This window comes from Myiozetetes cayanensis, unplaced genomic scaffold (assembly GCF_022539395.1).
Source record: "Myiozetetes cayanensis isolate MyiCay16 unplaced genomic scaffold, myiCay2020 scf22, whole genome shotgun sequence".
Taxonomy (NCBI): domain Eukaryota; kingdom Metazoa; phylum Chordata; class Aves; order Passeriformes; family Tyrannidae; genus Myiozetetes; species Myiozetetes cayanensis.
In genome coordinates, this window is record NW_026087434.1 from 3,339,580 (window position 1) to 3,355,942 (window position 16,363).

General features: G+C 44.4%; 1 protein-coding gene across 1 annotated transcript; it reads left to right on the top strand.

Moving 5' to 3' along the window:
* Positions 1–4,198: 4,198 nt before the first annotated feature.
* On the top strand, positions 4,199–14,702 carry NOL11 (nucleolar protein 11). Its single transcript, XM_050318993.1, has 18 exons — positions 4,199–4,338; positions 5,427–5,540; positions 5,761–5,817; positions 6,387–6,532; positions 6,774–6,831; positions 7,304–7,442; positions 7,785–7,982; positions 8,242–8,318; positions 9,029–9,152; positions 9,816–9,919; positions 10,143–10,220; positions 10,853–11,037; positions 11,285–11,410; positions 11,572–11,793; positions 12,528–12,606; positions 13,596–13,688; positions 13,988–14,095; positions 14,406–14,702. Exons 1-18 carry the CDS (start codon positions 4,204–4,206, stop codon positions 14,517–14,519), a joined length of 2,157 nt encoding a protein of 718 aa, XP_050174950.1. The 5' UTR covers positions 4,199–4,203; the 3' UTR covers positions 14,520–14,702.
* Positions 14,703–16,363: the final 1,661 nt, after the last annotated feature.

A 16,363-nucleotide genomic window follows, 5' to 3' on the forward strand; every position in this document is an offset into this window, starting at 1 on the left:
TAACTCATTGTACTGGAACACCAACAGGTTCACATTTCTCTCAATATGACTCAGGATTTGGGGCCTAAAATGCAAACCACAAATCTTTTCAGTCCTAAAGTATCACTGTATCAAAGCCCCACTTGTAATTAATTATATTGACTTTGAGGCCATTGAACTATTTCTATCTTGCACAGAATTTGTAAGAGAAACCACCTTTTTCTTGTAGATAATGTATTTTCCTAGCTCTGCCCTGTCCCTTTGTGAGCTCAGAGTCCCTGCTGGTGTTGTCAATGGTGTTCTGTGAGTGAGGGTGACAAAAAGCAGCTGAAATGTGCCAGTTGAGAAGCAAAACCAAGGAATTCTATCTGTTCCTTTGCTGGAAGAAGAGGAGTAGTCAGGCTGTGAAACCTTGGATGTAAAGGGAAGAAAATGTGAGGCTCTTTTTTCTCTCCTGCCTCACATCTTTCCTGAACAGCACAATCTGCTGGATCATCTGGGGAGGGGGGGGGACAAAATCAGTCACTTTAAGAAGCAAATGAACTGTGGGTGACGTTGAGGAACCAGGAGTGCTCCTCCTGGTCTGGCTGTGCAATCACTCTTCAATCTCAGGAATTCAAATGGAGACAAGGATGTTTCCCAGAGGGAAGTGTAGGTTGTGGAAGGAGGAGTAAAACAAGTGGCAGGAGGGTTCTCTTCTTCCCTTCCAGTTCAAAGTGTGAACTCAGTGAGACTCTTTCCCTGCTGACTTTGCTCTCCCCCACACAAGTTGCTGGTTGGAGGCTGCTGGCAGGACCTGTCTCCTGGTAGCTGCTGTTCAATCCCCAGGGAATGCCAGCTCCCACCTGGAGCAGGGGCAGAGCGGGTGATGTTTTGTACCAGTGCTGACAGTGATGCATGGATTGAAACAGGAGAGTCCTGCAGAGCTGAGCTGTCACTGAACACTGAACAATCAGTTTGGGGGCAGCCCCTCACCTGGGCAGGAGGTCACAGAGGCTGCAATGCACCCATCTCCTGGATGGAATGCACCCATCTCCTGGATGGAATGCACCCATCTCCTGGGTGGATGCAGCTGCAGAGGGAATTATGTGGAATGTGTGGCATTTAGGGGGTAGTTTTAGTAGCAGAAGTAATTCCATTGCCAGCCTGCACTGAAAGCAGGTGTGTATTTGTCTGAGAGTGACAATCCTGCAGCCAGCAAAATCCAGGAACTCTCTGTGGGTTTGGCTTCCTCTGTTCTCCCAGTCCTGTCCTTGCTTGGCTTTGCTTTTCTCCCCAGAGCTGGGAATTCCAAGGGATTGGTACCCTGATGGGTGATGGTTGGTTTGCTTGAAAAGCAGCTGCTGTTAATGACACAAACAAAACTTTATGATTTCACTTTAGCAAGGGTGCAGATTATACAATCATGATTATAACTGCTCTAATCCTGGTTTCATTGTTATTAATTGTTATCACGATTGGAACATTGGAATGAGGAGGAAGGTCTGAGTATTTCAGTGTAACACCTCGAGGCAAAGGGGTTGTTTTCAATACTGACTTTTTCCTAGTGCTTTCTGTTGTATTTTCCAACATGTTTATTAGGATTAAAATAGAGTTTTGTAGGTGTTCCTCACCTCTTCTGCAGAAATGCAAGCTGTGATTATTTACTGAGTACATCTTCAGAGCACAGTGCCAGGCACCACAGCCGTGTTCCTGTTCCCTGCCACAGCCACGGGAACTCCAGGAGACAGCTCTGCTAGGACTTGGCAAGGGATTTTTTTATCAAGAACACAGTTCAGAGGAAAAAAATGTGCTTGGTTTGTTGGGGTTTCTCTGAAAAACCTGCTCCCAGCTCTGCTTGTACTTCCATGTCTTTGGGATAGAACAACCATTGCAAACCAACTGGCAATTCAGTGCAGCTTCAGAAGGGCTGAGCTGCTAATAAATCTAAAAGGGAGGCACCCAGAAAGGCTGTGAGGAGCAGCACATTCCTGAAACACGTACTTAATGGGACTTCTTATGAATGTAATGGTCAATTTTGTAAATGACTGGATAAATCCTATGGAAAGAAACTATTTGACCTTTTAATATTCTTTGGCTTTCTTTTTTTTTTTTTTTTTTTGATTATTCTGGAAGGTGATTTCGTGCCATCTAGTAGCCAGTTTGCATTAATTGCTGCTGTAGAGACTTTGAAACCGAAATATTTGTTCCTTGGGTTTCAGTTTGTAACAGGACCGCTGTACTTTGTTAGAACTGCTTCGAAGCTCGCTGCACTATAACTCCAAACTGATGTGTTACTCTTTGAAATAAGCCAAATGTATATGCTTTTTATCAAATAGTGAGTGCAGTAAGAGAGAATTCATGATCTTGTCGATAGGAGATTTTTCTGTTGCCATTGTTTGGACTTGGTTTTCTCTGTGTAAGTTAAAATTGCTAAACGAGTCTTAACAATGTTTTGCTTTAAATGAACAGCATGGTCATTGAATTCCGCTCTCCTGTAGTTTTGTGGTGTCACTAAAACAGGTTTTCGTTGGTTTATTTCATTTCTGTGATAATTCCACAGGATTCTGTGTGTCCAGTAATCCATTTCTTTAATTTAGAGCACTGATGGCAACATCAGGCAATGCATCAGCACCATCCAAGAAGGACCAAGTCTTGATTTGCTCTGCCTGTTAAATAGTGCAAGGCTCAGCAGGACAATTTGACTGTCATTTTTCTCATTCTTATCACTTAGTTTCTGGGGTTTTTTTCGACTTATTTATTATTTTTAATATTGTATTTTCCCTTGCATTTTGTTGTAAATAAACTACCAACAACTATTCTTTACAACGGGGACTGTTTTCTCTTACTGGGTCTCCTGCAGGCAGGAACCTCCTCGTTAACATTTCCCCATTAACATTTCTCCCCCCAGCTCTGCAAGCCACTTTCCCAGAGTTAAGTAGCACAAAGAATTGGCTTTGAAAGGAAAATTTAAAGCACTTCCAAGCTCTCCTTGGTCCTGTTGTGCCTCAGCTCTGTAAGGATTTCAGCAGGGCAGGTGCCCCATCAGTCTGGCACCGGCCCATTCACTTGTAAATGACTGCTGGGTTGACAAGGAAGTTTTCCAGTGGGGAATCCAATTCCCTGTGCGGGGTTTTGGCAGCCTGTTGTACCAAACAGCTGGAAAATACTGGAAAAGAGACCACTCAAAGCCTCTCAGACTTGTCTCCGAGTCAGTCAGTTCATTTTAGTCAGCAGCACTTTGCCTGTGCAGGATCTCTTGGAGCATTTCAGGAGAGGCTTCTCCATAGGAACGCAGCTTTCCCGGCTCCCGAGGAACGGCACTGCGGGGTCAGCAGGGAAACGCTCCACGGCAGCTGGGACAGACAGAGGGAACAGGAGAGGACTGGCCCCCAGTGACCCCCAGTGCCCCCCAGTGACCCCCAGTGACCCCCAGGCGGGTGTTGGTTTGGTCGGGTGTGTTGTGCAGTGCAGTGTGAGCACCCCCCAAATCCTGTCCCTGCAGTGCCCCCCAAAGCGGTGACACCGGGCCGGGACCCCTCGGGGGGACAGAGGGGACACCGCTCATGTCACCGTCCGGAACACAGCGGTGTTTTATCGTGGAGATCAAACCCCAGCGAAGCCTTTTGCCTGACACCCCCGCGCTAATTGGCACACGTGTGACCCCTCTCATTAACATACAATTAATCCCCTCATTAACACGGGCGTGACACTTCTCGTTAACACATGACCTCTCATTAACATACGAGACCCCTCATTAGCATATAAGCGGCCCTTATTAGCATACAGTTGATCGTTCATTAGCATACACGTAAATATATTAGCATATACGTCACCCCTCATTAGCATACACTCGGCACGCCGGGATGCTCCCGTGGGAATGGCCGTGGGAATGAATGATCGGTACCGTGCGGGAAACCCTCTGGGGACAAGTGACTCAGGGCCTGAATCGTGACCGATCCCGACTGCCCCGCCGCGTGACGGCGTTCCGAGAGCAGCGATTGATTTTACGGCATTTACAACAGTTACACCGTGCCCCTACACCCTGTGCCGCAGGACGCTGCGGAGCCTCCCCGCCCGCTCGGGGAAGGGGCAGGCGGGCAGTGCGGGCCGGGCGGGGCGGTGTCACAGCCGCGCTCCTGTCGCGACCCTCGCCGTCCCTGTCGCGACACTCGCGGCCCCTCCCGCCGGCCCCGCCCCCGCCGGGTCACGCGGCGCGTCTCGCGAGAGGCGCGCCGGGCCAAGATGGCGGCGCTGTGTGAGGGCTTCACGCTGCGCGGGCCCGGCCCGGGCGGCGGCCCCGGCATGAGCCTCGAGCCGGGCCCGGGCCCCGACCTGGTGCTGCTCACCGAGCGCGGCCGCGCCGCCACGCTCTTCAAGGTACCCCCGCGCCTCCCCGGGGGCGGCCCCGGCCGGCGAGGACCCCGCGCGGGGCCCGCGCCGCGCTCCCTCCCTCCCGCATTTCCCTCCCTCCCTCCCGGCCTGAGCCGCCGCCCCCGTCCCTGTGCGCGGTTGTTCGGGTCACTGCTCGCTTTGCCGATGTTCTCCCCGTTCCCCATCGCAGCAATCGCCTCCCGAGCCGCGGCTGGGGCCGCTCCCGCAGGGCCCGCGGAGCTCCGGGCGCTCGGCGCGGTGTCAGTGCCGGGCTGGCGGCTGCGGGAGGAGAGGCTTTAGTTTGCAGTGCTTGGAGCTGAAAACACGCGCTGGTCTGTGTGAATTATTGCGGTGACCGTAATAAGAAAAGGACGCAGATATTTGAGTTTCTCTCTAATTGGTTTTAACACCCATGGGTTTGGGACAAGGGGGAAAGGCTTCCAACTGAGAGAGGGCAGGGTTAGATGGGATATTAGAAAGGAATTGTTCCCTGTGAGGGTGGGCAGGCCCTGGCACAGGTTGCCCAGAGAAGCTGTGGACTGATGATACAATCTCCTCTGGGTTGTTTATTCCCACTACCAAGACCAAATGTGAGAACAGAACTGTGTTATGAACACACCCAGGGTAGCTCTGGAGGGAGCAGAGGGGGTTGAGTGCCCTCAGAGCAGCCTGTAAATCACCCAGAGCAGGAGCTCAGACAGCAGCATCCATTGCTCTTGGTCTCACTAACCCACCTCAAAATAGGAAGGGAAAAAACACAGGATTGGATTAGTGAGTAAAACCACATTCACTGGTGATTAAAATGAGTGTCTGCCCTTTGGAACCTTCCTTCGTGGCATGAGCCCTCCAGACTGTGACAGGTCTGTGACAGTTATTTCTAATGTGAAAAGAAATAATTCTAATTAATGTGGAGTTCCTATCTGTTACTCTGCAGTCGTTGGTGTTGAAGTCAGGAATGCTCCAGAGGAACTGGAGTTTCCATATTTTACATTCTCATTCAGACCAGATGTTGCTGCCTTGCATTTCCTTTCTGGAGTGAGAAGAGTGCCCAGGGTTATATTTGAGTGACAGTGTCTTTGTTCTGACTCCCCCAGATCTCGGATCAGAAGCCCCTGGGCTGTTGGTCAGTGAAACACGGGCAGGTCCTCACCTGTCCTGTCGTGTGCAACTTTGAGACTCACGAGTACATCGCTGTTCACGATGACAAGGTGAGAGCCCTCACCCTTTAGGGGAGAAAAGGGGATGGGGGGTCTTCTGAGGGAGGGCAGGGGGAAGTTGGCAGTTGCTTCTTCCCACACAACCCACCCCCCTGGGGCAGTTCCCACTCAGATCCTCTGGATGCTTCCCATGTATTTCCCTCCTGGTGCAATTTGCTGCTATTTTGGGTGCTCTGTTTTATTGGCCTTAAAAATGATGCTTCTCTTAAAGGTTTTAAGGATATGGAAGGATGAAGATATTAACTTGGACAAGGCCTTTAAAGCAACAGTAAGTCTCTTCCTTGTGTTTGCTTTTATGGGAATGTTTTGGACTCTGGTGGAGGGCAGAGATGCTCTGATTTTCATAGTATTGGTCATATTTAGCTGGCCAGTTTTAACTTGTGCTCCCTGATGTTGTGGAGTATTGCAAGGAATCCCCTTGAACTGACTTCATCATCAGAATGTTGCTCTTAAAATGATTGGTATTCCAAGGTCAGCGTTTCTGAGGACTTTCTTTAAAGGTGGTGAATTGTATTCAAACACAGATCTTTGTGTGCTGCTGGTGGATGTGTTAAGCAGTACTTGGGGTGAACTCCTGACCCTCAGTTGTGGGTTTTCTGATGTGATTCAGGAATGGGATGCTCCTCAGGACACTGTTCTGGCCTTTTGCTGGGCAGTGATTTGCTTTATTGAAAGCATTTCAGCAAACCAGCAACTGCAGATCTCCATTGTGGGGTATCTTAAAGGTTCATCATTCATCTCTTAGAAGTTTATTGGAAGAACTTTTGAAAAGTGACTAAAGCACTTGCCTTTCAAGGTAATGCAGTGAAGAACACGGGTTTATTTGGGTTCTTGCAGCTCTCAGCAGATGTGCACAGGATACACTCCCTGCCCGAGGGAGGGGCCCTGGTGCTGTTCAGGGGAGGGGCTGTCCGAACTCTGGATGTGCTTTTGGAAGCCCCCCAACAAGAGATTGAAAACGTTGTGTCAGATGAAGCCATCTGGTGAGTGATGAACTGGGAAACATTTCTTGCTTGGAGGAGCTGCCCGTGGTGATGGAGGCTGTTCCCTTGTTGAGGGGATGGGGAGAAATCAAAGGCCAAGATCTCGGGGTACATCGTTTTTCAAATCTTAGAATTATTTATATAAGTATCCTAAAAATAGGAAGCTGCCTGAAGAATAGAGATCTGAATTCAGGTGTAAATCTAGAATTTGGAACATGCTCATGCAGTTTTCTGGTTTTAGGTGGAGTGGAGCTTTTGTGGAAAGTCAGCAACCTGTCGTAGTTTTCGCTACTGAGAAAGTGAGTCAAATACTTTTCCTTCTTAAAAGCTTTCCTAGCAGCAGATATTAGTGCTTTTTTTCAAAATCCATCACCTGTTTCACTTGATTTTTAAGAGCTTCTAGTGAAATTGGTATCCTGATTTAGTCAATGCAGCAGTTAAATGGAAGCTGTGTTGCTTTTAGGGTTTGGCTCTTAAAACTTCAGAGAACAATTAAGAGGAAACTCAGTAGGCATTGTGAGACTCTTCATTGCTCATTGTGAAGATCTTATTTAGTAGGATTTATAGTTTTTGAGAAGGAATTATACATGAATCTATCTTTATTCAAATGATTCTTTCTGTGAATCCATTTGTTAAATCAAATTAGAATCTTCTTTATGTACCACAAATTCCTAATTTTGCATAACATTCCAAGTTAAGCAGTACTAATATCTGAATTTCTGTTCTCTCTTCTTTGTGTAAATTAAAGGAACACATTATTTTTTGTTTTAGGATGGGGACTTTTTTGTCTATGTGCAGAAACCCAAGGTGGATAGTCTGCACAAATACAGGCTGGAACCACAGGAATCATCCGAACCACTGAGTTTCACAGCATATCTGAAGAACCAAACTGTCACACTTCTGTGTTTGTGTAAGTTCCATTTTCTAACAGGGTGTGATAGTGAAGCAAAGATTTGTATGACAGGACATGAAATGCTGATATTTGTGAATGGCTGTTTCATATTTTTAGAAGTGGTAATTAAACCTTCCTGATACTTTCACTGTTTGTAGCTGTTATCACTTGTACCTTGTAGATCTCATGCTTTATTTTGCTGCTTTGCATCACAGTTTGTCCTTTTAATATCCTGTGTGATTTCTTCCCTCAGCATTCACTGGGTTTTGTTATTTTTAGATGTACCTTTGCCATATTGTATCAAATAGTTCTTCCACAAGGGCAGATGATAAAAGAGTAATCACTTTTTGTTTTGGACAGATTCCAACGACTGTGTGTACCAGGTTCTGGTACCTCTGCACCAAGATGCTAAAGAGGAAGAACAAATTTTGCCCAAGTCACTGCTACTGAACCTTTCAGTGTCTGGAAGTGTTCTGAAGGGATCATCCTTGGTAGTCGTGGATAAAGACCACGTGGCAGTGCTGGGCAGTCTGGCTGCACCTGATAAAGAACCCAGAGGTAACTGGAAAATCTGAAATTTCCTGAGGCAAAGCACCAGGCAGGAAAATTGGGCTGCCCCTCTTGTTTAAAACTGTTCACTGGAAAAGCAGCCCATCCTTAGACATTGAGCTCTGACCTCAGTGACACAATTCCTGCTGCTGGATACTTTTGAAACAGTTATTGCTGTTGCCTCAGGTGTTTGTAACTGAAAGTAGCAAAGGCAAATGTAGCATTTATGTTGCTTTTGGGGTTTGTAACTCCTGTCTCTGTTCCTTAGAGTGCCTGACCATATGGAATACAAAATTTCAGACCTTGCAAACCTCGAAGGAGCTGCCCCTGGGAACCAGTGGCCAGGTCAGTTCAGGCTGGATGTGTCCCCAGGTTTTGTGTGTTTGGCAGCAGGGAGGGGAGTGTGGGGCTGCAGAGTCTGCTGAGGAGCACTGGGGGCCACCTCCTGAAGCAAAATTAATATTGACCAGTCAGTGGTCAATATTATTTCAGTTGGAATATTTAGCAGGAGATCGGTGTCTTTTGGCAATTTCTTTGGTTAATTTAGTACCTTCTCACTTCTGCTGGTTTGGTGCAAATGAAATCATGAATTAAATACAAAACCCAGCCAGTTGTTCTGTTCAGACAATTAGCAGCTGATGGCCTAAATGATTCTATGATCTCCCTGAACAGTATTTCCAGGTAATTTCATGTATCCGGTAAAAGAACACCTCAGTAAGAAACGCACCAATGAGCTGGAACAGCTGACTGGTTTTGTCTTAATGTTGCAAAAGAGGGAACCTAAAAGGTAAAATTATCAGTGGACTTAATGCCTCAGAGCAGCCTCTGTGCTTTAAGACATCTCTGTAAAAACCCAACAGAAAACTTCTAATTTCTGTGTTTAAAACCAACAGGTAATGAAGGTCTGCTGACAAGTGTCAAACCTACTGAAAGTGATTTAAAATAATCTGATCACTGACTCTTAGCTGAACTTTATAGTAAGGAGTTCCCCATCAGCTGGTGCAGGATGCACTTCTCTGCTCATCTAATTAATGGTACATTTCAATATTTTGCAGTTGTGGTGTTATGAGGAAAAATTTTTTTTAACCCATGGGAAAGTGCTGACTGTGATTCTGTACAAGTGTGAAACATCATCCCTGGCAGCTGCTGTGGGAAAGCTCAAGGACAGTCAAACCCCTGGTAAGTTTTTTTTTTTTAATATAATTACAGTGAAAAAAATCTCGTAAAAGAAAGACTTCTAAATTTGTGTAAAAGTTATTTTAATGCAGTCCTATAAAAATCAATTGATTCTAACCAGCTTGAAGTTACCTAACCCTGTATTGTGTTCCTGGCTGTTAAATTCACTGCTGCTGGGAACACCAAAGTACACAGATTTTTGAATTTACTGTGGCTTCCCTTAACCTGGGTTGTCATTCAGATACTGGGAAATTACTGAAAATACTGGAATGCTGGTGCTGAATACTGAAAGCCAAAGGAAGTGCTCTTTATTAAAATATATTTTCAAAGACTTTGTGATTAGATAGAGCAACACCAAACCTCAGAATGGGAACTGCAGTTTGAAATTGTCCTGGTTTTCATTGAACACTGCACTGGTGAAATGTTCTTGCAAGTAACGCTCAGAATAAATTGTGTAATAACTTCTTTTCCTCCCAGAGGCAAAATGAAGAAACAGTCTGAGAAAAAGCATGGTGCTGAGATAAAACTGGCCACTTCCTTGGCATAAAATCACCTGGGTTATATTTCAGAAAGTGTCTCTTAGCACAAGAAGTTAATGCAATATTCCTACTTCAGTAAATGTGCTCTAAGTGTTACCCTCACGTGGTTCCATTTGTGTGTTCCCAGGAGTGTCATCCTTTGTGAACTGGGATACCCTGGGAAACGAGGAGCGGGTGGTTCCCTTTCAGCCCCAGGAGTCTGTGGCTCCAAAAGCTGAGTCCAGGATGAATGTGAGTTGGCATGAGGCTCAGGGGAGGTTTTTGTTTGTCTTGCCTCTTCCCCATGCTGGAAATTTGCCCTCGTGTTGCTCATTGTTTCCAGCACTCTTCCTGGGATTGGGGTTACTCGTTGTGTCTGTGCAGTGAGTTGACCCGTGAAGTTCCTGATTGTCTTTCCTGAAATCCTTAAGTGAGCGGTCAGTGGAGAGTAACTGTTTGGTTTTCTTTGCCACAGTTAAGGTCAAGAAGGAGCGGTGTTGCCAAAGTGCAGCCAGAGAACTTCTCAGTTGGGCAGCTCTTACTAAATCTCAAAGTAAGTAAATCAAATGTTCTCAAGTAGCATTTAGACACTCAGAATATCCCAGGTGTCTCTTAAGCTGTTGTCTTTTTCCATGTCCTCTTGCACACATCATGTTGACAAAGCTGCCTTGAACAGGTGAATTGAAGGATGTTATAAATTGTACAAGAACAGAATTTGGGCTTGATGAAATTCAACTTTGTCATAAGGAGGGTGTTTGAGAGCTGTACAGGGCAGGGCTTGTAACAGCTGAGTTCTGAAAACTGGGAAATGCACTGCAAATGCAGGAATAAGCTGTTTAGTTCCTTTCTGGGACTTGCTGCAGGTGTTGTGGTAGGTTAAGTTTCCCCTCCTGTGTGAATGGACGTGTGGCTGAACACCCTGGGAATATTCCTGAAGTAAAAGGTGATTAATCCATGAGCAGCTATGAAAGATACAGTTACCTGAGTTGAGAGCAGTAATTACCTCATTTGGCTCTTTCATGCTTTAGACAGATTATCAAAACACAGAGTGCTGAAGGCTTTTCTGTAAATATTTTTAGCTTGAGTTCAAAACTAAGTCTGTTTCTCCTCGGTCTGACGAGTCCCAGGACAGTTCTCAAACCTGGGCCTTGTGTTTCTGAGTTGCACGATGTTTGTCTGTTCCAGGACGCTCCTACAAACGTGTTGGAAAGTGAACTGAAACAGCTGATGTCAAAAGCACAGACACCAGATTTACAGGCTGCCATGGGCAGTGTGGTCACTGCCCTGACCAACAGATGTAAAACAAACCCCAGGTACTACCCTCAAAGTTTCCTGCTGCAGATAGTGGAAACCCGAGACTTGTCCTACAGGTAAGGAATGACTCTGCTCTTTTTAAACTGTAGGGAGTAGTCTTTAAAAATAAAATTGAAAAAATAGAAATCCCTTTCTTTATAAAGCATTCCTGCATTATCAGAATTTACTGTTAAAGGTGCTTATTTTCTGATGTTTTACATAAAAATCCAGCTGGGGGAGCAAGATTAGTGCCACTGCCTTAGTTGTCAAAGTAGTTCTCAGTGGGTGTGAACTGTGCAACCTATTAATTGCTTATTTTTACAGTTTATGTCCAGATTTAATGGCTGTTGCATTGGAGAAGAGAGATTTCTATCTCTTACAAATCTGCTTACAAAAGTTTCCAGATATCCCTGAAGAAATGACCTATGCTTGCTTGAAAGCCTTTTTAAGGTAACTTGAAATCACTCCTTTTCTTCTTCACCAACTTTTAATATGTGTTTTTACTTTCATGGTAAGCTTCAAAAAGTGTGCACTGCTGGTGGGTTGATGGCATAGCTGATTTTTAAAGCTAATGATTAAAAGTCTTCCACGTGTGGCACTTTGTTCTGCAGCATCAGCGACGCCTGCCTTCGAGTGACAGACGTGGACCTGGACTCCGTCATCTGCTACATCGATGTGGAGTTCAACAGCAAGGAAGTTAAGACTGAAATTGTAGAAAATGGTTTCAATGCAGAGCTGGATGAGGACATGTGTGATGCCAAAATCCCAAGGGAAGCCCATTCCAGGAGCGATGGGGAATCCTGTCCCATCACACCTCAGAGGGCAGCGCTGTTGTATCCTCTGTGTGCTGAAGCAAAGCCAGTGCACTGTGTGTGCTCTGGATGGTTCTCTTTGACACATCTTCTGTTACTGCTGAAAGTTTGGGATAAGAGAAGTTCTTACTCAGTAGAAACATCATTTGGGATGTGGAATCTTAGAATAGTTTGGGTTGGAAGGGATCTTAAAGCTCATCCAGTGCCACCCCCTGCCCTGGGCAGGGACACCTTCCACCAGCCCAGGATGCTCCAAGCCCCGTCCAGCCTGGCCTTGGACACTTCCAGAGATGGGGCAGCCATAGCTTCCCTTGGCAACCCCACCCTCACAGAGTAGAATTCCTTCCTAACATCTCATCTAACTCTCCCCTCTTTCACTTTGAGTTATATAAATAGAAAATGTGTATGAACTACAACAATGTAACGAGCTACATATATAAAAACACATAACTTTTAGAAAGCATCTACACCAATTTAAACTTACATTAGAGCAAAAGTGTTTTCTCTTCAAGAGAAAATGGAGTCAGTGATTTGGATGTTTGCCTGTTGAAGCACATGAGCCAGTTACATCCTTACAGTGAACACAACTGGTCAAGGTATGATGTTTTAGTTGCTGTCTGTATTTCGTGATAGAAATAAGGATGATTCAAGTAGGACTTGTCTTAAGGAACCTGGAGAAATATTTAGAATTCACTCTGGTTTGTAGAAATGCTATTTTTCGTGCAGTTTTATCCCTTAATAATAGCACTGCCCAGAAATGCTGTTCTCCATTCAGCTTACAGTGAAACGTTTCTTCTGCCTCACCTGAAAAACCTCCCAGCTCAACAAACTATTGTAAGTATGTGGGCTTTGAAAAGTGGAAAAAGCTGTGTTATTTTGGGGGGAGAGAAAGAAAAGAGTTTTTCAATTGTATCTGAGAAACTCACCGCTCTTACTGGAGTCTGAATAATGAGTTGTTGCACCAAAATGAAATTAAGGGGCCTAAGAAGATTTAATGTTAAGGAATGTCACGTTTTTCCACATATGTATGGAAATTTTACTGATTTTTGTAGTCCTTGCTTATTTTAGAACATAGGTAAGAAACCCTTTTTATGACCCAGCCTACTTGGAGAATGCTGTTCATATTTTGTTAACAAGTAATGGTGCTTTTGTTTATTTAGATGCTTTTTAAGAAAAGAACAGGATTTGATCAGTTCCATCAGGAACAGAAATTTAGAAAATATGAGAAGCAAACTGTACACTCTGTATAATGTCAAATGCAATACAAATCGAGATCTTCTCACAACATCTCAGTTGAAGGAAAAAAACCCACCAAACTCCCCTGTTCCTGAAAACCTGAAATATGCCTTCAAGAGCTGCATGTACCTGTGGTACACCTGCAAATCACTGTGGCTTTCCAATGACTTCAGAAAAACCATCTCAGCACTGCCACATCTCCTTATTGACCTTATTCTGACCGTTAGCAATTTATTTTGGGGCACCGAAAATGAAAGTGGGAGGAAGATGGTTGATGTTGATACAGTTTTTAGGGAAGTTCCTAGAAAGGGCTGTATCTGAATGACATTGCATTGGCACAATCACTGGAACAGTGATTACCCCTGACTGTAATTTACACTGAATATTGGTGAGAATTTTCAAGCATCCAGCTCTGGATGGTGTAAGAGAACCATAAAGCTTGTTTTTAATGTGTAGCATGCAGATATCTGTGTTGCTTTAAAAAACAAAGGAAAAAAATCTTCATGAGTGTTACTGTGAGCAGGACAGAACCCCTCAGTCTGTTCAAGGTTTGCCCTTTAAAAATCTTCTGACTTTTCTACTTTTAGCTGTTCCTCAGGTATTTGTATTACCTGTATGTGAAATGCAGTGAAAAAGTGAATACCACTCTTCCTGGAGTTCGCTCTCCCACTATAAACCAGGTGAGAGATTCATTCTGAGAGCTGTGTTTCCTTCTCTTTCTGTGCCGTGGAACTTGGTGAGCAGTTGTGAATATCTGAAATCAGCTGACATCTACGCTCCTTTTAGAAAGTATTGTCTGTTAATGCAACCTGTGTTGTCAGAGGTAACACTGCAACAATGAAAACCCAAATATACCGCTGTAAAAAATGAACCCCTGCATTTTGCATTAGAAATAACTGTTTCAGAGCTGAGCTTTTAAAGCAGAATCATTTGCAGAGTGTGAAGTGCAAGTGTTCTTTTCTCTTTATTTTGTCTTCAGATCATGGATTGGATGTGCCTGTTACTTGATGCTCATTTCACAGTCATGGTGATACTGCCAGAAGCAAGAGAGCTGCTGTCAAAGCTGCATAAGTTTGTGAGAGCCCAGGTAAGTGGCACCTTCTGGGATGATTATTTCCTTTTCAGTTGGGTTTAGAACCTGGGCATTGAGGAGGGAGGAAGCAGACAGCAGCAAATGATGCAGTGAATTAAATAATGTCTGTCCTCCTCTGTGTGCTCCTTCCTGAGCAGGAAGTGGCAGTTGCTTCTGTCTCAGTGTGATTTCAAAAGCTGCTGTGTTTGTTTGGTTTAAATATCTGAAACTGTGCAGAACCACAGAGAGTTCCACAGGATGATGATGCATGAAAAGAATTAAAATGTGGTTTACTATAAATATCTACGTTTTCTGTTTTTTTTAGGTGAGGTTCTACTCTGAACTCAACAAGATTGAAGGAAGTTTGAGGGAATTGCAGAGACTTAACCACCTGAGAGACTCTCAGACCTATTCAATTGAAGTGCTGGAAATCATCTGAATTGGAAATTCACTATTAACACATTTATTTTGTATTGATTCCTTTGATGACAGGGATGTATTAGCACTCCATATTGGGGATGTGAAAAGCTGTTTTCTACATAGGAGGAGCCTGGTTACTCTGTAGCTACGTGGGGGTTGTAAGTTTGAAAGTGGTGTATTAAAAGCTCTCTTTTGGACTGGATGAGAAGCTGGGTGCTTGCTTATATTTTCCTGTCGAATTTCGATCCTTTATCATAGGAACAATCCTAAAGTACCACCTGGTTCTTGGCCAAACACGAGGTGGTTGTGGCAGAAGTGCTGGGGGCTTTTGCTGGACTTGGGTTGTGTAACTTGGAAAGAGCTGCTCCCCCAGTTAAGAGCCTTAAGACACCTTGGAAGTTGTTCCAGTTGTGTTTATACTGTTTGTCAGTACCAAATGTATATAAAAGTAAAATTTTTTAAAAAAAACCCTGGCATGGCAGCTGAAGATTTATATAGAGGGGGACTTCTTGGCACTGGTAGCAGTTGTTTTGCATTTTCTGAACAAGAAAACTCAGAATTAAAAATAAGAACATCCTTACCTACATCAGTCTGTTTTCTCCAAGTACTTTTTCAACTAATGAACACCTCAACTTACTTAACCTCATCTGTACCACTTCAAGTCTTGCATTTCAAATATATCAGAGTTTTAGATTGGGTTTGACTCTCTTTAAAATAAAAAGTGATGAAGTTTTATGAAAACATTTGATGAAGGGTTTTACAGGTGTAAGCACCTGTTGAATTGTACTTCTGATGAAAAGTACAGACAACAGTTTGGAACAACTGGGCTGTTCATCTTCTCCCAAGTGCCCTGGGAAAGGAGGCTTTTTCTCCATCTGTCCTGAGCTCCTTTAACCATACCAGTAAAAAGGAACTGCAGGCTCCTAATCAATATGTTCTATTCTGAAGGGATGTGAGGAGGTGAAGGGGTTAGTGTTGATTTCTCTGTACTGAGCAGTGTGGTGGAAAGGACTAATTTATAGTCCTGACCCTGAAAGTTAATGTACCTCTCCCTGCATCCATTTCTCCACCTATAAAATTATTTATGTCCTGCTCAGCAAGCACTCCTACATCACCAACTGCTAAATAAGAGATGGGATTAAGAGACAAGGTATTGTGATTCACAGCTGAAAAGCAGATGTTGCTGAGCACCTTTGATCTGCTCCAGGTACACAAAATGCACAGTGTTTCAGGGATGGTGATGCTCTCAGTGCTGCAGGCTGTGTGATTACTGCAGTAGATGCACTGCCTACCTTTGCTGGATTCCCAGTGTACAGAGGGCAGAATGCACAGATGGTTTTTCCAAGATGACGAAAAGGGAGATAGTGAAATAACCCCTCAAAATGCTTATCTCTGTATTCATGTGTTGGAATAGTTACCATAACCCTTTGCAGTCTTGTAAGAGGTTGCAAAAATTAGCCTGACATAAGCAATCTAAAGGTAACTTTGGAAGGTTCAGAATGCAAATTGAGTCTAAAGGTGTAAATGGGGTTGGGCAACGTTGCTGTGTGTGTCTCATAGCGTGTTTAGACCAAGGTTCATCCTGTGCAGCTGCCACAATAAGAGAGGCTGCAGATAAAAAGCTGGATGTGAGAGTGCAAACTGGGCTAAGCCCTGCTGCCATTGTTGCACACTTGCAGATTTGTGGGTTTAATGAGGTGCTCAGCTTGAGCAACAAGGTAATGAACAAAAGGCACTCCAAAAATTACTCTGGAAGAATGGAAATGAAATGACACATTGGACATGGAGCTGCCACACTTGTGTGCCAGTGTTGGGGTTTACCTTGCTCAGAAGCGTAAGCAAGGGACTGAGAGAAGATGAGCA

What these genes read in the sequence shown, in the direction of transcription:
- NOL11 (XM_050318993.1), top strand. Translation starts at nt 4,204, where the DNA reads ATGGCGGCGCTGTGTGAGGGCTTCACGCTGCGCGGGCCCGGCCCGGGC. An exon ending in ACCTGATAAAGAACCCAGAG is followed by an intron (nt 7,983 to 8,241) that starts GTAACTGGAAAA and finishes TCTGTTCCTTAG; the next exon opens with AGTGCCTGACCATATGGAAT. An exon ending in ATAAGTTTGTGAGAGCCCAG is followed by an intron (nt 14,096 to 14,405) that starts GTAAGTGGCACC and finishes TGTTTTTTTTAG; the next exon opens with GTGAGGTTCTACTCTGAACT.